Source organism: Aythya fuligula, chromosome 15 (assembly GCF_009819795.1).
Source record: "Aythya fuligula isolate bAytFul2 chromosome 15, bAytFul2.pri, whole genome shotgun sequence".
In the NCBI taxonomy this organism is placed as follows: domain Eukaryota; kingdom Metazoa; phylum Chordata; class Aves; order Anseriformes; family Anatidae; genus Aythya; species Aythya fuligula.
Genome location: NC_045573.1, coordinates 16,943,801 through 16,967,988, shown reverse-complemented (window position 1 = coordinate 16,967,988; position 24,188 = coordinate 16,943,801). Strand labels below are relative to the sequence as shown.

The following is a 24,188-nucleotide window of genomic DNA, read 5'->3' as shown; positions in this document are numbered from 1 at the left end:
ACCTGATAATCTGATTTTTACCCAAACACTAACCTAACAATTTAAACAGTCAATTAGTTTTAAAAAGCATTTACAGATTAAGTATTAACTGAGATTAAGGCTAGCAATCTGTTAAAAATTCCATGACAGTGCCCCACAAGCTGTGCTGTGGTGCTGGCACTATATCTCCTTGATGGGACAAAGGCTCCCAGTTCTCCACTAGTAAGTAAGGCGGCACCACGCAAAACCAAAACTTTGTAAGGTTTCAAACAGACATAGGATGATTGTCATCACTTTAATAACTGGAAAAAAATGAATTAAATGTCTCAATCCCTAGATCAAGTGGATTTTGTATACTGGCTTTCAGAAATTATGAAATAAGTTAAGGGGCTGTGGAATTTCATAAATGATTTATGGAGGTGTAAGACAACCTCTCATAGAGGAAAAGACAATTTGCTATTCTACTCCTAGCATAAGGATATCAGTCTATTCAAGTAGTTTTCAGTGAGTACTTGCTCTCGCTCCTGTGTTATTGGTTTGGAAAATTTCAGGGGGCTGAGAAGGGTGTCACTTACCGTCATACTCCGGTATTCATCTTCAAACATATCCAGGAAAATTTCTTCTCCCTTTCAATAAAAAATAAGAATAATAAAGGAACACGGACATATCATGAACCCATGAATACGGTTATGTAGCCATGTTTGCTCTTGTTTAAGTGTGCATTGGCTGTAGGTGGCAAGGTGTGGGCAGCAGGGGTGGCCTCTGTGAGGAGAGGCTGGGCTGTCCAGCGCTGGACACAGCCAGCACCACGTAGGCTTGACAACCCACCACACGGGGCAGCAGAGCCAATCAGTGTCACTGGGGGCGCCTCTACAAAACAGATCTGGGCAAAATCCAGCCCAGGACAAAAGGTGGGAGATAGAAGAGCTGGGAACAAAAAAGTGAAGAAGTTGAGCTTGGGAGAAGAGGGAGACATAATAGAAGGTGTTATTTTAATTTGTCTGTTTCGCATTATCCAAATCTTTGTTAATTAGCAATTAATTAATTTTCCTCAAGTCAAATCTGTTTTGCCCATGGCGGTAATTGGCAAACAATCTCCCTGTCTTTACTTCCACCCACAAGACTGTTTTGTCAGCTTCGTATCTCCTTGTCATGTTGAGGAGGGGCAGTGCATGAGCAGCTGGGTGGGTGTCCAGCAGCAGGCTACGGTCAACCCACCATGAATTACCTTTTTTTCCTAAGTTAAAAATAACCCTGCACCACCTTCTTCAGAAGAAGAACTCAACGAAAATTGGAAGATATTTTAGGCACCTGAAACCTGTTACAGATTTACTGCTCCTTATGTAGAAGTTCATGTCTAGGGCTAAGTATTTTATTTCTCTCATTGTTTACAACATTAAAAAAAGCAAAAAGCTGCAGAGGTCTCAAATAAAAAAAAGATTAATTAAAGTTTTAGGTCATCATTTAGACAAGACATAAGCAAAAAGTAATGCCAAAAAGAACCACCTTCCATATTAATGTCAATAACAAAGTCCCAGAAACTTTCTAAGAGTGTGGCTCTGTTCCATGAGCTATATAGCAGTTGCAACAAAAAGCACATCTACTCGTTTGACCTCCGTTGCAAACTCTATGGGACTTCTCACATCGTTTTTGTGTACATCAGTGAGGTATAGAAAGGTAAGAAAAGAGAAGAATCCTCCAAACACCTTCTTCGCTATAGTAAACACGTGGTTCCCATATTTAAAAAGTGCCTTCAGCGCTGACAATTGGCTACGGAATTTCTTTTAATTCTGCATGTAACAAATTTTATTAGCACTTCACGTATATACCTTATAGAAACGACGAAGGAGATGAACACTTTCTTCTCTTGCACCCTAAAAAAGAAAAAATAACTGTGTTTCAGGTAGTAAATAGACTCTTTACTCAAAGTCATAATTGAAGAAAACACACCCCAAACTTTGTACAGAGAAAACTATCTGTTAATATTCCCATTTCATAGCCTTCAGCCCAGAATTTGATCTAGCACTGTTCTTGCACTTACACAAATACAGCTTAGCTGAGCTTGTTTGTTTCAAAAGTAATTCCCTTTACACTGCTGAGACATTGACATACAAGTTTCAGAAAAAAATGAAACTAACTTTTCAAGTAGAGGTAATTATCAAGGAAACAGCAAAGCTGAGAATTGAATAGGGGGCTATTGATTTTTTACTTTCACAGCACAGAATCACCAATAGGAATATGTTAAAATTTCATATGCTTATTGCAATCTAAAACGAAATATTTGTGCAACTCAAAGACAAGTAATGCTGGAAGTGGTATCTGAAAGGAAAGTACTAACCTCAAGGCATGCAAGGTGAATGTCTTTTATGATGCTGCCATTTTTAGAAAACACAAGCTGCTTCAGCAACAGACAGCCAAGTTCTAAAGTTGCCAAACGTATTTTTCCATCTATGAAAAGAGAATTTCAATATACAAAACAGTAGCATCTGTCATACACACCCTGCCTGAGAAAGATGGGTGCTGATGCTGACGTACAATGTAGATAGCTCTAAAAACAACCAGAGGAGTAATTGGTAAGAAATTTTAAAACAAAACCATGCGGCAATAAAGGTGAACATCATCAGAAAAGCCACTGAAACTAACATCTTAATTAACTGGAAGCACAGGTTGAATTACACTAAAATGAGGGAAGAATCATGGATGATTGGGACAGATAAAGCTACAAGATGAAATGAGGTTTTGTATACAGCATTCTAGTAAAGTATAGCTTTTCCTAAAGTCCAAGGGATTTTGGCACAACCCACGCAACTGAGCCATGTTGGAGCAGCTCCGAAGAACTGCAGCCCCTGAGAAGGACCAGTGTACAATCAGTACAGGAAGGACTATATCCCATGGGAGATCCCCACACTAGAGCAGGGGAAGAGTGAGGGTGAAGGAGCAGCAGAGACTGAACGCTATGGACTGATTCCTAGTCCCCCCTGTGCTGTTCATGGGGGAGGAAGCAGAAGAATCAGCAGTGAAGTAGAGCCTGGAAAAGAATGGGAGATGGTATTTTTATTATTATTTTTTAGTTCTTACTGCTTTATTCTGTTATCTAGTAGCAATAAATTAATCTTCCCCAAGCCATGTCTGTTTTCCCCATGATGGTAATTAGTGAGTGATCTCACTGTCCTCATCTTGACCATATTTTTCTCCCCAGCTTGCCAGGTGAGAGAGTAGTTTGGTGGGCAATTATTTATATATACACCTTTTAATCTGTAACTAGCACATCAGAAGCTAATATTCTGTATATCAGTCTTGTATGTCAAATAAGCATTAGATTTTATTCTGCAGACAATCAGAACTTGACTGTGAGTCAGTTTCAGGGGAAATCAGTTCCATTCATTTAAAGTTTTAGCAGAAGTGCAGGGGAGAGGAGCTGTGGCTTGAACAGAAGTTGTGTTTCTATGGAATAAGAAACTGAGCCTTCTACCCCTCATTTTACAAAGAAGTTGAAGTTAAGGAAAAAAAAAAACATTTTCTGCAAAACAAAACTGAAAATACAATCTGTGATTAAAAGAAGATCATGGGAAAGTTTGCTAACACCTCCAGAAACAAATGACACCTATAACACCTATAAACAAAGGACATCAGTTATTTCTTCAATATATTTTTGAAGACTACTCTTTCACTGGAACTACAGTTACAAGCAAAGGTACCATACATCAAGTTTTCAGGATGAAATCCTACATTAAGCTGCAATTACTAAACATCTCACCATTCCTTGCTCAATGTTTTGTTTATTCAAAAAAAGCAGAAAGTGGGAAAATTAAAGCAGACCCTTGTGAAGTTCTGAGCATAAAAACAACTAGGTTACTCAGCAACTGAGGAAAAAGTTGTGTTTGTTTTTCACAGCTTTTATTTACTTATTGTTCAACAAAGAGCATGTTAAACAGATTTCCTCCTCATACACAGGCAGCTAAGTAGCTGCTTTTTATTTAATTCTTTTTTTTTTTTTTTTTTTTTTTTTACACCTGCAAACATTTCAGCTTGTTAAAAAAAATATTGTAAATGTGATACCTGGTTGTGCAGCATAATTCATTATCCTGATGAGCCCTTCTGCAAGTACATGATTATACGAATTTCTCTCTCCAGCATGCTGAGCGGGAAGTTGAATTCTCTCCAACTTGACTGGGTCAATTCCTTTTGTAGGGAAGGGAGGTAAGTTAGAAAACAGGACTATACGTCAAGGTAAGTATTTAATAAACTGCAACAGTTTTCTTGGAATAGTGTAATTAGTGATACAATGAAACTCAAAACCAACTTGCATAGTTATCACAAAGAAAAGGAAGAACAAAGACTAAACACATTTGTGGAATACAGAACTAAGAGCCTTAGAAAGAGCCTAATGGGTGAAGATGCTCCAATCCCAAAATGGTTAGTGACATCCAAACTCATCTTTCCTCAAACTATTCCTGTTTAAAAGAAAAAAACCAAACAAGGTTATTTCTCAGAATACACTGATTACTGATAAGACCTTGTAAAGTAAAAGATAGTCATGGATTCTTGAGAAACTCCTTGTTCTTGTTTTAAGGAATGGTAATAAAAATCCATATAAAACAGAAGATGACTCGATTGTGGTTTATAGTTTCTTCTAACCCTGAACTTTTAGTTTACACTAGGTCATCTGTCACTGATACTGAAGAAAGAGAGGGAAAGCGAAAGCATTTAAGCAGAATGTTAGTGATCACAAAAATCTAACACCTTAAAGAACTACAGTTTTCCTTCTGAAAAGTAAAGATCCTTTTAAATAACATTTCTTATAGATCATCTATAAGCAAACTAAGCTCTCACAGAGGAATGTCATCATTGCGCAGCAGAAACACATTAAGGAGACTAAGATGACATGATGGAAGAATGAAGCAGGACTGAGCAATTCCTCAACAAATTGGCCAAACTGAAATCACAGTGAAAAAAATCGGTGTTCTACCAGCATCTTTCATTTGGTTGTCTGCCTGCCAGGGATGCAGAATTCTGAATTCCTGAAATACAGCACATGCTCTAGCAGCATATATGTAGGGCTCCATTTGGGATAAAAATAACTCTCAGATGCAATTTGCAAAGAATCTACTTAGCTATATATGCATTCCTCTTGGGATTCTTTCTTCCTGTTCATGTGGGTATTTCTTGCTGGTGAGAAACATACACATATTCATTAAACCCATTCAACAACATGGACCAAAATATAGATTCAGTGTCAAACTGGAAACGCCCCAGCCAAAAGCCACAGAAGGGTCTCTACATGTAGTGAGAGACTGAGAAGGCTGCTCCTTTAGAAGCAAGGCCTGAAAGCAGAGTTTTCATTGAGCTAGGACAATTCTTTTTTTTTTTTTTTTTGAACATGTTCTCTGATAGTCTTCACAGAGTACCAGAATTAGAAGACTGGGGGGTGGGTGGGATGGGATGGTGGTCAAGTTCAAAGTGACCAACAAGAGAATCAGAAACATATCTGAAACAGCCAGGATACTGAAAATCTGCAAGTCACTTTCCTTTGATGTAGAGACGGCAGCCCTGTGTTACGTTCAATCACCAGAAGTCATCCCAACTTTCTAGTTCATCAACAGTTCGAGCTGATTCAAGTGCTCACTAGAGCATTTATTGCCTGTCAGACAGACAGTGAATATCTAGACAGATCCTAGATAGGCGAACTCCTAGAGATTTATTATTTCGTGAAACTGAGGAAACAACTCTGTCACTCCATTTCTGGAGAGAAACCTTCAAGCCTCTTTATAAAGAAAACGATCCCTGGCCCATATCTTGGGAAAGACTGCAGGCAGACATATTCTTGCTTTCTGCTGAATTCAGATATAAACATTGGCTGTAGCTCAATCCAGAGGCATCTTCAAAGACTGACACTGAATCTGGTTTAGAAATCTCTGAATTCTGGTTTAGATCTGCAAAAGTTCCTGAGCTTGTCAAGAACAAAATTGAGCTCTTGCACCAAACAAACACTAGAAATCAACAACTTATAAAACCTCCTCCTCTTCAAGATGCAGAGACACTGATAATGTAGCCCTCACATCTATTACATGGCACAAGAGAAATCAGTCAGTGGAAGACAGTGAAGACCAAAACTGGATGTTATTATCTGTCTAGCACCTAAGATCTAAGTGCGAGGATGGGATGAGGGGAAATAACTTCCAAAGAGCAACAGAGTAATGTAAATTGTTGACAAGGAAAACCAGTGAGTATAGCCTAAGGAATTTTTCACTTAGAGACAGTTGATGTGACTACCAAAGATCGAAGTGTAGATTTCAACCCCTTAAATATATAAGAGGTATTTGCAGTTTCAGGGCTGGAAACTCTTAGCCTTTAAAAGGTAGGTATTTCACTGCCTGTTGTATTTCTCTTGGTAACCCTGGAAATTTAGTGAAAAATAAACAGCATAAGAGATTGCTGAAACTAGGCAGCAACGTGCAGCATTTACTGCATTCCTCACTGTTTACAGCAACACTACAGATGTAAGCAAATAATCTTTGAAATGATAGATTTTTTTTTTCCTGGGAACAGGATATTGAAGACTGAGTTTAATTACGCTGAAAGCAAATACAGTGGCCTGAAGGATCTGTTATTTTATAGTCTGAAATAGAATAATTCTCAAGAAATGTAACCCTGGAATATAGCCTTACTCCCTTTATGACACAAAGATTTCTGGGGACACTCTGAAGCTACACAGTTATAACTACTGATTTTGACTAATCACAATTTCAGCTACAGAATCACAACAGAAGAGAATCCATCTTTGAAATGGGGATTTTCTAGCACAGTGACACTCAAAAGTCCCTCAGGGGCAGAACACATTTTCCTAAGAAAGTGTACTGGTTGCAGGATTAGTTTGTTGGTGGGCAGGGAATCAGAGATGTGCAAGTTAGTGGGCTAGACCATGGCAAGACTGTTGTTGCTAGACCATGTACAAGACTGTTGTATCATCTTTGGTGATATTAGTTGCATTACCAGCTTTTCCCATAATAGTCTGTCAAAACCCTGAAATTATCCCTGAATTGCAAATAATTTCATAAAGTTACTCTTTCATTACCAGAGAAAAACAAAGCCATCAAGAGACTGAAGAAGAATAGGAAGGATTCAGCTTAGCTATTTACACCATGAGTTCTCCTTCTTAACTCTTATCTCCACTCTAGTTGACCTTGAGAGGTGCCTTGAAATGAGAAAAAATATCCTTCCTAGAAGCTTGCTAAAAAAGCTAGCCATAATCACCCCATGGAAAAGGCTACATATTTTCAAGTAATATGAATTATAACGAACTTCACTTGTAACATAGTTTTGCTAGTTTTTACAACAGTCCAGAATCCATAGGAGATTTGCGGAATGTCAGCATTCTATACCATAACAAAACTCAACTTGTAAAACCTCCTTGAGCCTTCAATCAATTATGTCTCGTTAAGACATTGTGCACACTGGATGAGGAGGTTGTTGAGGACTTAAGACAGCACAAAAAGACTTACTGAGAGACTGTCAAAGCTGAATAGAAACAGGCATCAGCCAACTGTCACAGTCAGATCTGATTCTCAGGCCTTGTGCATTTATGTAGATGTCTATAGTACACAAATATTTACTATGTACACATGGGGACAAGTTTTACAACATTTTATACTTGAAGTACATATAGCAATCATATTACACGCAAAGTGGGGAAGAATGCTACCCAACATATATTTAGATTGAACACAGAGAGCTTTATCAGAATTTAAAAGATCTAAAGTGAAATATATTTCTATGCCAATTTCAAGAAACCAACAAAGAAGAGATATTTGATGTTCACAAAGCTTTCTACCAAAACCTTCCTAAAAAGGAGATCCTTAGCAGCTGTTTTTTACTTACAGCATACTTATCCCTCCGCCATATCATGTAAAGAATTTCTCACTGTTTAAGACTTGCATAAACAAACTACAAGCAGATTGTACATGTCTAAAACCACACGTCTCATTTACTTTTCTCTGGAAGAAGAAACATTGCTTACCTTTATTGTGTGACATTGCATACAGAAGACAGAGCACAAACAAGGCATAGTAATCGTCTTCAGCACAGTCCAGTGCATTATAGACCATATCAAGAAAAGGCCTGCAGAAAGGAAAAATGTTGAAGTGGTCAAGAAAAATCATTTACAGAAAAAATCAGTAACTATCATTAGCTACATGTGGAACAAGAAAGAGAATCTACAGCAATGCATATTTTTAGACATTAAAAAAAAGTTAACCTGCTCGAGAGCACTCAGATCAGAGCCATGTCTTGTATTACATTCTGACATTAATTCAAATGTTTTAACAGGAATTGTTTCACAGTACTTTCCCAAGAGCTACTTGTTCATACATTTACTGGGTTTGTTCGTAGCACTTCTATGTATGCATGTAGAAGCATTGTACAGATTAAGTGTATATACACATAATTAGCTTCAAGGAGCTATCACTGTTGCATAAAAAATAACTGACTGAAAATCCACGTACTAAACAAGAGTTGAAAAGTTTTTATGATCACTATAGCAAGTAAGCAGTTTTCACAAATGGTTTGGAGGAAGATACATGTTAAGTTATTCTAAAGCAGTGTACTGGGTCTGGCTGGAATGTTAACTTTCCCTGCAGCAGCCCATACAGTGCTGTGCTCTGCACTTGTAGCTAGAACAGCAGTGGTATCACACCAGTGTTGTGTCTGCTGCTGACCAGTGCTGGCACAGCATCAGGACTCTCTCTAACCATCCTAGGGGGTGGACAAAAAAGTGAGAAAGGAACATCACCAGGGCAGCTGACCTAAACCAATCAAAGGGATATTCCATACCATATGATGTCACACTCAGCAATAAAAGGTGGAAACAGGAAGAAGAGGGGAGGGGTGGGCTCTCGCTGCGAAAACGTCTGTCCTCCTGAACACCAGCTACATGTGTTGAGGCCCTGCTTCAAGGACGTAGTCAAGCATCACTCATTTGTGGGAAGTAGAGAGTAATTTCTTTCCTCTGCACTTCCATATAGCCTTTATTTGTTTTGTTTGTTTGTTTTCCTCCCTTTTTTCCCTTTCCCCCTCTCTTTTCCACTTTCACTTTTTTTTCCCTTTAGTTAAATTGTTTAGTTAATAATAATCTTTCCTTTATTATTATTATTATTTCCCTTTAGTTAAATTATCCTTATCTGAACCCGTGAGTTGTTCTTTACTTTACTTCTTCCCCTTCTCATCTAAGGAGGGGGAGTGAGAAAGCAGTTGTGGTGTTTAGCTGCCTAGCATGGTAAAACCACCACAAGCAGTCAAAAACTTTATAATGAATAAGGTATAGGAAAGAAAAAATGAAGAAGGAAAGAACATTTGAATGTAAAAATGAAAGCTTTGGGTTGCAGATGAGTTTTGTTTTCCTGGGTTTAAGCACGAGTGATCTGTGACATAAACTCAGGAAGATACAAACAGTGGTGAGGTCATCCTTCACCTGTATCCTTAACAGGTAAGAAAAATCAATTTAATCCAGAAGATGTTTGGGTAGATCAAATATGGCCGAGATTCAGCTGGTATTAACCCAACCTTAACTGCAAGGCAACTTGGTTTCTTGTCTTAAACTGGCTTGCATCCAGCCAGCTCAAGTAAAGAGCACAAGTAGAAATTAAATTCTTTGATGCGCTTTCACAGGATAAGTGGACAAAAAAAAATGAGGAAAGCCTCAGAGTCAGCAGAAGATTGAAAACAGAATTCCCACCTGTTGATTAAAGTGATAAAGGAATAAAATCCTTATGCTACTTAACTCAACAATAACATTCAAAGCCATAAAACAAATATATTTTCCCCATCTCTAGATTCAGCAGACAAGAAGCAAAAGGTCAGAAGAGGTATCAAAGATCAGCACACAACATACTTCCATATCTATTTCAGACTCATGTTACCTTCATGGTCACACTTTATGATTTCATCTGAGTGGCTTATGTAATGATGTACTTAGCACTTCCTTTCAGTTCAATACACATTTGTGTTCTCATTTACTAAAACAAGGCTATCACAGGAATAACACACTGTTCCTCTGCACTTTTCATGACATCACATCCATGTGTTTGTGCATTTCTGAAGCTGTATTTCATGCATCCTCTATAATACACTCAATTGCCACTAAGTTTTTATTCCTCTTTGCCTGAGTTTCACTTTGCTGTTCATATCTTAGACAATTTTCCCATATGATGGTCCTATTGTAGATCTCATGAAAGGAGAATCTAGCTATTTGAGTAAAAACAACATAAATAATTAGTCATGTTGAAAATGAACATTCTGAATAACAACCAAGAGTGACTGCAGCCTTAAAAGCACTTCTTAAGCAATAAACAACCCTTACAAGTCTCATGACATCCTGAAACAGGGTGCTTTAAACATAGTGAAGAGTTCAGACTCAAGGTTGAAAGAAGAAACAGGGTCAAAATATCAAGGTTCAAGATTATTAAAACACTTAAATACTAGGTAACTTGTCAGACCAACAACTGCTAATAATTAACCTAAAAGTTGACCTATGATGTTAAACTAATATCATTTTAATTTTAGCAAAACCAATGCTTTAGGAGTCAAAAGCTGCAGTTTTTATACCTGTTCCAGTTTGTTATGTCACTCCCAGAGGCAGCTGCACTCTTTTCTTCATCTGTTGTATTCTGTTCTGTCACAGCAGAGATAGACAATTCTGACAGTTTACATCTCTCCATGATTACCATCTCTATTTCTGAAAAACAAGAATTAGTATTTTCAAACATTTTTTTACAAACTCTTTCATATTTCCCACTTCTCATGTGATGCAACTGATGCAACTATATAAGATGTATAACCACAACCTCAGAAGGATTAATCAATAATTGGATGTAGGCAAATCTTCCCAATAGAAAAAAAAGCTTTCTTGTATTTCAATATGAAAGAAAACATTAATAATGTGTCCAGTAAGTAAATAACAGTAATCTCCTTCCCCTCTGAATCATAGGAAGAAAACACATAGAACATCTTTTGGAAAAAAAAAACAAACACAATTTTGTGAAAACACTGGTGAGTGTTAGCAGTGGGAAATTAAGCTTCAGAGAGGGTGTAAATGGATTTCTACATCATAGCAAACAAGATACCTAGTCCTAAGTGATTCAGACCAATTGGTTTGAAGTAGAAATACTAGAACCAAATCTAGCATTTGCTTAAGAACTTGGACAAAGATTACTAGATAACACACCAGTTTACACAGTATATCACATCATACTTCCTTAAGATTACGGTGGACAACATATCATCAATTATTTGACATCATTTATGGAAAAAGAGGATCCTGGAAAGTCTTATCAGAGAGACTGATTACCTCAACAAAATGCAACCATGTCTGTAGAAGGCTGTCAAAGCACAAAAGGTCTTGTTTTCTACTCCTTGCATGCAATTCTGCCACTGATTTCTCAATATATGCCTAAAGTAAAGACTATTTTCTGATGTACAGCTGTCTAATAGTTACTAACTGCTAAAATAAACAGTTATGATGTGGCACTCATCCTATAAAACCAGTTAAGGTTAGAGTTAGATCAAAAATCCTGAAAATGGAAAAATCTAAGGTAAAAGATGTTTTTAATTTTGAACTATTAAATATCTTCTAACATGTATTATTGCTTTTAGCATACTTGAACATTTATCACTGAAACATGCACAGAATACCATCTTACAGAGGTGAAGTGCCTACACCATTTGCCTTACTGCAGAAAAGTTAAGGAGTTGAAGTCTACTTATACATGTAAATGCTCTATAATCACATACAACACCAAGTGCATGCATCTGTGGTAAGAGCCAAAGCCAGAAGGAAGATACAAAGACATTTTAAGGTTTTTCAATCAGACTAGAAGTATATGTTCTGATAGAATCGTTTAACCTGAGAAAAAAAATGCAGCCAAAGAGACTAAAAAAAGAATATTCCCACATTTACCTAGTGCAGCAAGAGAACAAGCCACATAACAGATCAAAATTAGGTGCATACGGTAAATAAAAATATCCAAATACAAGTACCATCTTTGTTTGCTGGCATACTCACCTTCATTTTCACTGCTTGTTCTGATGCCTTTTGAACTTGCTTCTGTACCTTTGGTTTTATCAAGGTCATCCTGGGTATCATCAGATCCTCTCTCTTCTTCATCTTCTTCGCCAACATTTTTATAGTTGGGTCTTTTCTGCACCCTCTTCTTCCCTTTCTGTTTGTTAATTTCAAGAGACCTCTCAAGCGTTTCTGTTGGTTTTATGAAACATCTGATACTTGACTTTGTCTGTAAATATTAAGAGTTTATACTGAGCTACAGCAAGACATTTTCAATTTTGGTTGATAAAGAAACTTTAGTTCACACAAAACAGGGGTTTTAGAGTGTAATTCAGCATATCACTTAAATTTCAAATCACTTTCAAAATACAAGAAAGCAGACCTCAGATAAACTGTACTTTTACTAATGAGTTATCTCCAAAGCAACATATCCTAAAAATTTGTCAATAAGCGTGTCATTTTGAAACAAGGAGATTCAGAATTATACGCTTTATCAATGCAAGGTTCTTGAAACTGTATTATCCTTCTTTGAACTTTGCTTAACAGTTGAGGCAGTTAGTACATACAAAATTACAACACTACTTACAAAAAGGATAAATGCAGCAAAATCAAGTGTGTATCAATAGCGATGTATTAATATTAAATACACTGACAAGAAAGCAAACGGTACTCAATCAGTATGTTTTCCCGACGATTAATAGGACTAAAACTTGGTTTCCTATCCTTTTGCAGGTTGTTTTTGAGCTGCAGTGCTTTGAGCTCCCTTCACACTTGTTTGTCCTGTCAGCCAGATCATCGGTGTACATGCTGCCTCTCACCCAAAGTTACACAAACACCAACCACCCAAACCTACCTGCTACTGAGAGGTGAAATAACCCCAGGGCTTTGTGCCAGCACAGGTCTGTACTGAAAAAAACTGTTACAGAAACTTCATTACCTTTCAGATCTTGATGCTTAACTCATGATTAGATGACACCGGCTAAAGGTTTCAAAAACGGGAAGCAATAGTAAAGAGTTAAGACTAAATACAAAACTGGAGTTCCATGCCTGGCCTTGTATATATCAAGCGCAGCAGGCACTGAAGATGAGTGCATCAAAGAGACCTCAGAAAAAGTTTGGAAAAAAACCCTCTCTTCAATTAATAAGGAACATAAATATGTTAACCAAAAAAAAAATAAATAAAAAAAAAAATATATATATATATAGGAGAACTATCTATCTATATATATAGGAGAACTATCTATCTATATATATATATATATAAAGGAGAACTAAAGAATACATAGGGCCGCTCCTTGATAGGGAAGGTCTTCTAACAGACAATGACATAGGCAAAGCAGAGACGCTTAACGCCTTCTTTGCCTCTGTCTTCAATGCCGATGATGGGCTTCGGGACCCAGGGTGCCCTGAGCTGGAGGACCGGGACGGTGGGGATGACAAACTCCCAACCGACCCTGAACGTGTGCGGGATTTGCTACTCCACCTGGATCCCTACAAGTCCATGGGTCCGGATGGGATTCATCACCGGGTGCTGAAAGAGCTGGCGGACGTCATCGCGGAACCTCTCTCAATTATTTTTCAACGATCGTGGGAATTTGGAGAGGTCCCGGTAGACTGGAAGCTGGCAAATGTTGTGCCGATTTTCAAGAAGGGTCAGAAAGAAGACCCTAGCAATTACAGGCCTGTCAGTCTCACGTCAGTGCCTGGTAAAATCATGGAGAAGTTGGTTCTCGAACTTATTGAGGCGCACCTGGGGGACAAAGCAGTCGTTGGTCCCAGCCAGCATGGGTTTGTGAAGGGTAGGTCCTGCCTAACTAACCTGATTTCCTTTTATGATAAGATCACCCGTATGGTGGACCAAGGGAAACCAGCTGATGTGATTTTTTGGACTTCAGGAAGGCTTTTGACACAGTTTCCCATAGGATCCTACTGGACAAAATGTCCACGATACAGCTAAATAAAAACATCATACGATGGGTGAGCAATTGGCTAACGGGCAGGGCCCAAAGGGTTATGGTAAATGGGGCTGCGTCAGGCTGGCGGGTGGTCACCAGTGGGGTCCCTCAAGGCTCCATTTTAGGGCCGGTACTTTTCAATATTTTTATAAACGATCTGGATGTAGGAATAGAAGGTATTTTGAGCAAGTTTGCTGATGACACCAAACTTGGAGGAGTTGTGGACTCAAATGAGGGCGTAAAGGCCTTGCAGAGGGATCTGGACAGGTTGGAGAGCTGGGCGATCACCAACCGCATGAAGTTCAATAAGAGCAAGTGTCGGGTCCTGCACCTGGGACGGGGAAACCCTGGCTGCACGTACAGACTGGGCGATGAGACGCTGGAGAGCAGCCTAGAAGAGAGGGATCTGGGGGTCGTGGTAGACAGCAAGTTGAATATGAACCAGCAGTGTGCCTTGGCAGCCAGGAGGGCCAACCGTGTCCTGGGGTGCATCAAGCACGGCATCGCTAGTAGGTCAAGGGAGGTGATTGTCCCGCTCTACTCTGTGCTGGTGCGGCCTCACCTCGAGTACTGTGTGCAGTTCTGGGCACCACAGTATAAAAAGGACATGAAACTGTTGGAGAGTGTCCAGAGGAGGGCTATGAAGATGGTGAAAGGCCTGGAGGGGAAGACGTACGAAGAACGGCTGAGGTCACTGGGCCTGTTCAGCCTGGAGAAGAGGAGGCTGAGGGGAGACCTCATCACAGTCTACAACTTCCTCGTAAGGGGGTGTCGAGAGGCAGGAGACCTTTTCTCCATTAACACTAGTGACAGGACCCGCGGGAACGGGGTTAAGCTGAGGCAGGGGAAATTTAGGCTTGACATCAGGAGGGGGTTCTTCACAGAGAGGGTGGTTGCACACTGGAACAGGCTCCCCAGGGAAGTGGTCACTGCACCGAGCCTGTCTGAATTTAAGAAGAGATTGGACTGTGCACTTAGTCACATGGTCTGAACTTTTGGGTAGACCTGTGCGGTGTCAAGAGTTGGACTTGATGATCCTTAAGGGTCCCTTCCAACTCGAGATATTCTATGATTCTATGATATATATACATATATATATATAAGATCAGGAGAAAATCGGGAAAGAAGCCTTACAAATCAAGAAGCCAAGTTGTTTCTCTCAAACACCTGACTTTAGAGGTTTTATAGGAATACTGAACTCAGTTGTACTCTGAAACAAGCCACACAGTATGAAGAATCTTTCACAACACTAAAAACTACTCAACCCACAATGTCAAATTTGCCACACATCTTTCCCTGTAGCCTCTCCGATATATTTTTAACTGTATCGTATTGAACTGTAACATAAGAAAATTATTAAACAATAGGGGTTACAACCACATTACTTTTTATTGATGGCTTCTGGTCACGAAAGTCCTAAGAAAATTAAAGAACATATTAAGTCTTATTCTTTATGGAAAAAAAAAAATTGTAGTATGCACATTGCAAGAAGCATTTAGATTTTTGCCTCCCTGCATTTACTTCATACAATTGCTTCACAGAATTCTGTGACTCCTTCATTAAGAGTGCAGGTACTTAAAATCCTTGTATTTCTAATATACTTCTACTAACCATATGAGCAAAATAACAGAAGGGACCATTTGACAGTGATATGCTTGTAAGCACTGAACCATAGTTTGGTCTACTGCCAGAAAGAATGCTGAGAAGAGGTCAATATATATATATATATCCTGTGTTGCTAAATATAGCATATTAAAATAATCTAAAAATTCAGATTTAAAATTAGTTTATCCAGTATATAGTTTGATTACACATTTTAAGATATTTATTTCATATTTTTAAAAGTGTCTTTTCAACATATTTTCAATTATTTTACCAACATAAGTTGCACAAACCATAAGTACCAGTAACAACCTCTTACGGGAAGGAGAAAGTAGGTTAGACAAGAAACACAAAATAGGTAGAAGTGGCCCACATCCGAATTATGCAGGAAAACAGATCTCACAGGAAATAAGGTAAAACTGAGTGTGATAACTGCTAACATGTTTAAATCCATTCTGGTGGCAACACATATTCAATGCTCATCATGAGAAAAAAAATTCTTCCGATACCATCTAATAGCAGAAATAAAGTGAAAAATATGTAAAGAGAAGTGCATCTTAATTTGCTGTTTCGAACTGGAGAAGCTGCTCAACAGAGTTTGAGCAATCATTAATTCCATATGATGTTCTGCAGATCTCCATGAGTAGGTTATTGCCAATGCATAAGCTATCAGCAGTTGAATCTGTCCCTGATTTTTTTTCCACTAAAACTTCCAGTAAAGAGTACCATTTGTTCCTGTACTACCATCGTTCCTTCACCTTAAATAACTTTGTATATGTTGTATTTATGCACAACAACTGCAACACTCCTTAACTTTCCTTTTGTTAGGCTAAGTATTCTTTGCCTATTTAGTCACCTATTATGAGGGCAGGTGACCCAGCTTCTGGTTATCTCAGTCCCTACTCTCTACATTTCATTCTACTTTTAACTCATCTTGTTAGGAAGATGAATATAGACATTAGATTCTTACCTACTTCTGCTTTTAGAAACTGCATGTTAATTAGAAACTGACAGTTACACTTAAAATATTTCAAGACATCTCTGCTGCTGGAGTTAAAAGTGTTAGGTACACTTCAGGGGTAACTGGCACTCACCATAACCAAGAATTATCCCTCGAACAAGCAGTTTAGGAGAGTATCAAAATGATTACCATGGGAAATTATAACAGAAAGGAAGTAGTCAGAGATAAATTTAGATACAAGAACAAACAAATCTATTCTCAGACAAAAAAAAAATTCATCACTTTTTTCTATTAGCCTCAGAACAAGCAATTCTATAGCAGCTCATTAAATAGCTCCTATTATTCAATGAAACTGTCCTTTCTTTGCAGCAGAATGCACCACAGCAACAACTTTGCTACGATTCTGACACACATAATAGTCCAAAAAATAGTCCTTGAAATTACTAGCATTGCTCAAAAATCATCTTTCTGTTCTAAGAAGTCTTATCACAGAGCAATGAGAAACTGTCTCACCTTTACCTACAGCTACCTACACCTCTGTAGCTACAGCTTAATTTAGTCTCAGCACACTGAGCTGTACATCAGTAGAAACTACCACATAGTTGATGAGTATGAACAGCTACTGTTCATACACAGACAGCAGCTCCCTTGATAGCTCCATCCCTGGAAGCGGGGCATGGAGCTCTTCCCCAGATTATTCCCTGTCCTTTCTGCAAATAACCAGGTTCCAGCAGTACACTTGCAGATCATACATGCTTCCCTTTTAAGGTTTCATTGAAGGACAGAGCTGAATTTACTAAAAAATAAAGCTTCCCTCATGGAAGTTTTTTCCATACCTACCACTCTGCTCTCTTAGTAACAGAGAACCATGTTTTGCTAAGGATTTATCCTAGAAAGCCGATACCCCTCTCATTTAAGTAGCTATTCAGGTAGGACAGAACCCCCAGTGTATATAACATGAGGTCACATCTTTAAGACCAGTAAGAAGCAGCAACATAGACAGTATTACAAACAAAAGAGAGCAGAGGAACAGACATTTATAGGAGCCCTCTAATAACCCTCACATTAGTGTAAGCACACAAACACATGCTACAGGTATTTTGCAAGTGTGCACAGTACCTGTGACAGGAAAAAAAAAAATCTCACTCCTGATATGCTGAGATATGCTCCCCACCCTTTCACCACAAATTTCCTAGTTACAAAACTACTTTTGCACAAGTAATACAACACTCAGCATGCAACTAGGCGAAGGTCAGACGTTTCCTAACACAAATAAGAGACTCCTTTATCTCGAAATACTCAGTCAGCTCCACCATTCCACCTTAAGAGTTTCTCCTAAAAAAAAAATTAGATTCTAAACATAAAATGTCATCTATATAAACACTAGAAGCCAAAAGCTACTGGCAAACATCAGCCCACGTAACTTCCATCACAGAATAGAAATAAATTGAGAAAAGTTGACTTGTAAGAGTTCTAGCATATGTCCCCCTTGAAACTCTGAGCTATAGCTGCTAATGGGAAAGGATGTTTACAAGAATCAATCTACTCTTTGTTACAAATTACAGATGAAGTCAGTAACTCTTAACCGAACAGTCAGGCCTTAGGGGACAAGTTCACCCTCTAGACAAAGCTACAGTCAGAAGCCTTTTAACCTAAGTAAGGTCATACCCCCTTATTATTACTGTCCCCAAATAGGCCTTTAAAATTAATAAGAAAGCACTTCACAGCCTGAAGCCAACAACAAAAGAGAAAAATCATATATACAACGATCTCAGAAAAACACTAACAGCAGCATCTAGCAACATCTACCTCCATGTGATTATATCTGACAGTAGAAGGGTAATGACAGTGATACAATTTCCATCTTTTTGTGGCTTGCCTATGTTCTCCTCTTTGCACTGATGGGCTTTCACAGGTCATCAGTTTTACTACTAGAACACTAGGAATATTCAGATAAATTTATTTCATTCTATATCTAAAGGATTAACCCTAAAGCCAGTTATATTTTTTAAGGCTCTCATTTCTACTATAGACTGTGTAAGGGAATAATTGTATAGGAAACCTGCGATGACTGATCCTTATTTCAGTAGCAAAGAGTCAATAACCAAAACTGACCATGGACTTGATTATAAAAGCATCCTATCAAAGGCGCTAGAAGACTTTGCAGTGTCTGACCACCACAGCAGAACTAAGTATTCTTATCCTGATTGTGTTTCAAGTTAAATATCTGCCTCTAAGAAAGGAAAAATTTCAAAGATTATTTGGCCACTTACTGTGTTTTTCTGAATATCTTGCTCAACTTTAGAAGAAAACACTGACAGGTCACCATTAAGTATAACCTCAGCCAATGAGTTCACCAAAGGGGCATAATGTATAATTAGAAAAACCTATTAAGACAAGGATAGAAAGAAACATCAGACACGTATTACAAGACGCATACAGTTTCATAATTTCAGTCATTAAAAGTAATTTTTTGACCTTGTTGACACTTATGTTATCTTGACATTACTGTATATGTAAACATTGACAGGTCATGAAATTTGCTTCAAAACACAATCAGACATAATCCTCTATACAGGTATTTGTCCTTTCCCTACATTTTAGAACTACCTACTTTGAATAATTTTTTTAATATTCTTCTTTCCTTCTGAGATACAGAAATTCTCTGTCATCAGCTTTATGATGAAAGCCATGAGATATTATAGCCAAAGAATGCAAATTAAAATTATTCCATAGAAATTGTTTTAGGAAAACATGTAAATTGATGATGGTACACAGCATCCACTGACCCTTCTGCATGCCAACAACCAGCAGTACTCCAGTTCCCTGTTGTGCATGTAATTATTTTGCAGTAATTCATCATGCAGCAGGCTAAACTGGATCAGAAGCAGCTTTTCTAGCTATAAAGTCACAATTTCTAGCTCCAAATCAGCAATGTAATACAGGAATAAGGGCGCTACTGCCTGTAACATCTAAGCACCTACCCAGAAGCATTAAGGTGCCTTACCAGAATTCTGTTTACACTGAGCACTCTGTTTTGAGGCAAGGTGTACAAGGTTAGGCTTAAGGCAAACAACAGACTTCCAGACAGAGCCAGCTCAGGTCCAGACACAATGACCTTGTATCAGCTTCCATCCATTCTCTTCACAGAAATAACACAGCTGAGAACCTAAACAGTGGTTCTAACTGAAAAATGCCTTAATAATTTCCAAATCAGTAAAGCTAAGCCTTGTTTTAACAACACATAGCTAAATAGGGTGTCCACAGGTTTTCTGATTAAAGACAGACCCATCCCATACCAGACCTTCAAAAGCTAGGTGATGATCAGCACACAGCAGTGTATGCTGATCTATGTAGAACTTTGCGAGGTTGTTCAAAGTGTTTTTGGAGTCTGTTGCAACTTCCTAAACTCAAGCTTATTTTGATTCAGTAAATATAGCTTGACTGTACGCAGGAATATTTTGGCATAAATACCTTATATGCTCACTTTGAAATAGCAATGGATTTTCACCTGTTAGTATGACACTCTCAAGCACTTGACTGTAATATGTGAGTAATCCCTAAAAAAATGTGTCTAGTATGAGTAACAGAAATAGTCAGATGGGTTTTCAGATACTCAGTCTATATTTTTCCAGTTCCCAATCCAAAGAGGGAAAGAGATGCATTTCTGCCAGTTACAGAAAAGTAGCTTGATTTTCTACATCCCATCCTATCCTGGCACAAAAAATCCATTCCCAATTCGTTATGGTTAGGAAAAGATTCATTTTTCTTTATGAAAGAACATAGATGTAAATCTTGAAGTGATACCTAGTCAATACTTCCCCTGAGATCAATGACGTTAAAAGAGTTCGAAGTATAAAACACTATGACGTAGATCCCTTTAGTTACCGGAAGCTGTTGCTCCCAAGGTTTTATCTGTGGTTAATAACTCCCATAACACCGCAATGTTTAGGTTCAAATTCTAGGTTCAAATTAAGCATTAAGTTACATTTACCTGACAAATAACATTTTTTCAGAAAAAAAAAAAAAAGATAAAATTATGGGCCAGACTACAATAAAATGACCAATGCAAAATCAAAAGTTCAAAGAAAAAAGTATAAATTTTATGAAATACAAATCAAAACTAACTTCAGAAAACATACTTTAAAAAATTAAGTCTCACAGCAATGTGCAGAAGACTATAGGAAGACAATATTTGACGTTCTCTACAATCAAAAAATGCACAACTATGACTCTTAATTTGGAAAAAAACACATTACAGATTAGAAATGAGGTGGGACAGGTGAAAATGAGAAATAACAGGTATTTTTATAATTATTCCAATTATTGTAGAGCTACGGATTTAAGGTATACGCATGATGAAATTTAAGAATTGAGAAAGTTTGGGTGTAGACAAGTTTATTTGTTTACTTTTAAAAAACATGAGATAAAAACACAAAGCATAAAACAGATCTGTTTTTCAAAGAGGGAAAGTTCAAACCTAGTATATTTCACAGATTTAGGCAGATTCAAAGTGCAATACAGCATCTAGCTAAATTTCACCTCTTATTTTTACAAAGTCTGTCCTCAAATGTTGCCTAGCTCTATTGTGCACTGTTTTATCAGGTGTTGTACATAACCTACAATGAATGCTCCAAAAGCTGCCATGTGTTATGGGATCCTTCAGAGGAATGGTATTAATTGAAGAAGCTACTTACTCTGTCTATAAAAGGAACAATTAACTTATTCTTTACAATATCAAAACTGGCAAGTCTTTGACAATGTTTGCCAAATTTTCTTTAATATTTTTGCCAAAATAGTCAAAACACAGTAATTATTACAAATTATAACAGTACTGCAAAGCACATTCTGAAATAGGACAAAATAATTTGAATACGTACTTGAGAAAGAAGATAGAGAGAAACTTGGAGACTTATTTTTGGACGCTCCCCACCCTAAGGAAGAAAAGTTATGAGAAATGACTATTTATTTACAAATAGCATTAAATAAAACATTTACACTGATTAAAAAAAAAAAACGTGTAACATTTTATTGTTCTACATTCTATCACAAAATGTTCACTAACCACTGTTTACCAAAAAGTAAATTTTAAAGATCATCATCTCAAACGAAGACTCTCCAATTAAGTATTTTACTCTAAACACCTAAGAAATGGCTGTTGATCACTTCCTTTCATGGTCACTTTAGTAACATTTTAACAGACAAGTACCTAAGGAGTATGTTGGTTTTCCTTATGCAATTATTCCTTCACAACGATTTCTTCTGATAACATTCATTAAAGAAATCTCTGAAAATTAGCTACTCAAAAACAACAGAATGTTATCTATATAAAAAATGTTTTTGGCAGATATTTCAATAAACCAAGTAAGCATTGATGTACAAAAATAGTTTAATTATAACTTTCCCATACAGTCATCTCATTTAAGTTGTTTCAAAATACAAACACAAGCATCAACAGTATTGAACCTACTACTGAATACACCTTTTTAACAAATCACTATGCATATTGAAAGCAATTAATTACTTTACAACTTAAGTATTTGCAGGTATTAACTTACCTTATCCTGATTTACTAATGAATACACATAGAGGGGTAGAAAGAGCCTATTAAGTAGGTGGTCTGTCAGAACATCATTTAAAAATTCACAATTAATTATAAGGATATCATTAAGGTAATGCAAATGATCAAGATGTTCTGCTACCAGGTCGCTCAACTTGCCCCTATTTCTGTGCCTGAAAAACAGAGCAGAAAGAAAGTCTCAGCTAAGTAAATTTTAAAAACTTAGCGAAAGAATTCACGTACTTCCCTTCCATCAATTGTCTTGTACAGATCAACTGCCTAAAGCAGACGTTGCCAGTACATTCCACTAGTGCAGCTATAAAACAGTATTCAGGCATATGATTAAGGCTGCAAATATGTTTCTCCCCAAGTTCTCAGAAATAGTACTTTTACAGAACTTTGTTCTTTACTGCCAGAATCTTTTCAGAAGCCGGTTATAAAAAATTTTTAGATCTGTTTCCAAAACCAGATGACATCTGATTATTTAACTTCTGCCTTTTCATTTTAAGAAAGTATCAAACAGCTGCCCAGTATAACGTGGGTAAGTAGTAAACCACAGACAATCTGAAGCAAGAAAGTATTTCCATAGTTGATAGTGGTGAATTACATAGGAATTTCTGTTATGACTGTTCACATATAAAGCAAAGTTCATCTTTCTTTCCCCTAGAGTACCTTTACAGAGAGCTGTTCTGCTAGGATAGTACACAGAAGAGAAACATAAAAAGGGAAATTAATAAGATTAAGAAACACAAAGTACCTTTAGTATCTTCTGAATATCTACTAAATTTAGCAAAATTACAACAAAAATGAAGCAAAAGCATGTTGCCAAACAATATTTTACTTGTACGGATATTAGCACAGATAGGGCACACAGCACTAACCAATATTAAATCTAGAGCATCGCTAAAATAACTTTGTGAGAATGAAAAGCTTGGAATGTCAGCAAAGAAACACATTCAGAATCTAACTTTGCAGACTACTACAAAGTAAGGAGAGCATTGATGTCTGGGAAAAGATATTTTTATTCAATACCCGTCATTTATAAAAGCTTACTCTTCATCAGTCTGCACACAGTTATCCAGTTCTATCACATGGCTTCCAATAAACCAAACAAGGTTGGAGAAATAAGGGACAGCAGTTTTATCTCTAATGTAATGCAGCATAGGTTGGTTGTCCACTGAAGAGAAATTGTAAAAGAGAAAAATCAGTTTCCATTCTTTTTTTGTTTTTAAGAAACAAAAAGCATCTTCTGAATTTTGATTACATACCAACTTTTCCACATGAGTTTATACCTGATATGATTTTATGCATGAAATGGACATCTACAAAAGCATCAAATCAACTCTTAATCGGCTTGAATGAGCCTCATATCAAGATATATTTACATGTCTAAAGATAAACAAATCAAGTAGAATTCAGAAAGGTTTTTTTTTTTTTTTTTTTTTTTTTTTTTACCACATTCTTTATTAAAAAGACAACAAAAAAGAAGAACAAAGCAGTAATGCTAAAAGTCAGGCTAGTTAGACTTACATGACACTGCATTAAGGAACACAGGAATCATCAGTGAAGGAAGGGCAAAAGAAACAGACAACAGTTAACAGGATTAGGAACTGGGAGAGTGACATCCTCCAGAACGGTTTAAAAAGCTAAAGCACATAGCATCTAAACTAAGAGATACAGGGTAGGTGTTAGATCAGAACATATGCAAATGGGTAGTCAGAGAACTATGAAACCTCAACATCTGAGCTGTGTTTTTCAACTTTAATCTTTACATCACTACAACATTCAATGAGAATTCTAAACAAGTGTATTTTTACCATAAAAATATTTAGTCATGGAAATAAGCACAAACAGGATAACAAAGCCTGCACTTCCCTCTTTTTGTGAGCACGCATTTGGTTCACAGCTGGTTTAAGCAGGAAACAAGTACCAAGTGCTCATTTCTCAATGTACAAAAGAAAAATCATCCCTAGTGGTCAACGCTACAAAGAACCAAACTACTATAGAGGCTATCCAGGTTATGAGCAAAATAAACTGTTTATGGCTTTAAAATGATCCTATACTTTTTGATGAAGC

At 37.3% G+C, this 24,188-nt stretch overlaps 1 protein-coding gene across 1 annotated transcript in view; it reads right to left on the bottom strand.

The window, feature by feature from the left end:
* The window catches only part of CLEC16A (C-type lectin domain containing 16A), an 81,924-nt gene that overhangs the window by 46,020 nt on the left and 11,716 nt on the right, over positions 1 to 24,188 (bottom strand). Inside the window, 12 exon segments of the mRNA XM_032197720.1 lie at positions 555 to 605; positions 1,809 to 1,853; positions 2,318 to 2,427; positions 4,039 to 4,161; positions 7,997 to 8,097; positions 10,579 to 10,708; positions 12,035 to 12,263; positions 18,826 to 18,939; positions 21,433 to 21,486; positions 22,111 to 22,285; positions 23,166 to 23,289; positions 23,643 to 23,648. Of these exon segments, the coding sequence (XP_032053611.1) occupies positions 555 to 605; positions 1,809 to 1,853; positions 2,318 to 2,427; positions 4,039 to 4,161; positions 7,997 to 8,097; positions 10,579 to 10,708; positions 12,035 to 12,263; positions 18,826 to 18,939; positions 21,433 to 21,486; positions 22,111 to 22,285; positions 23,166 to 23,289; positions 23,643 to 23,648 (1,262 nt within the window).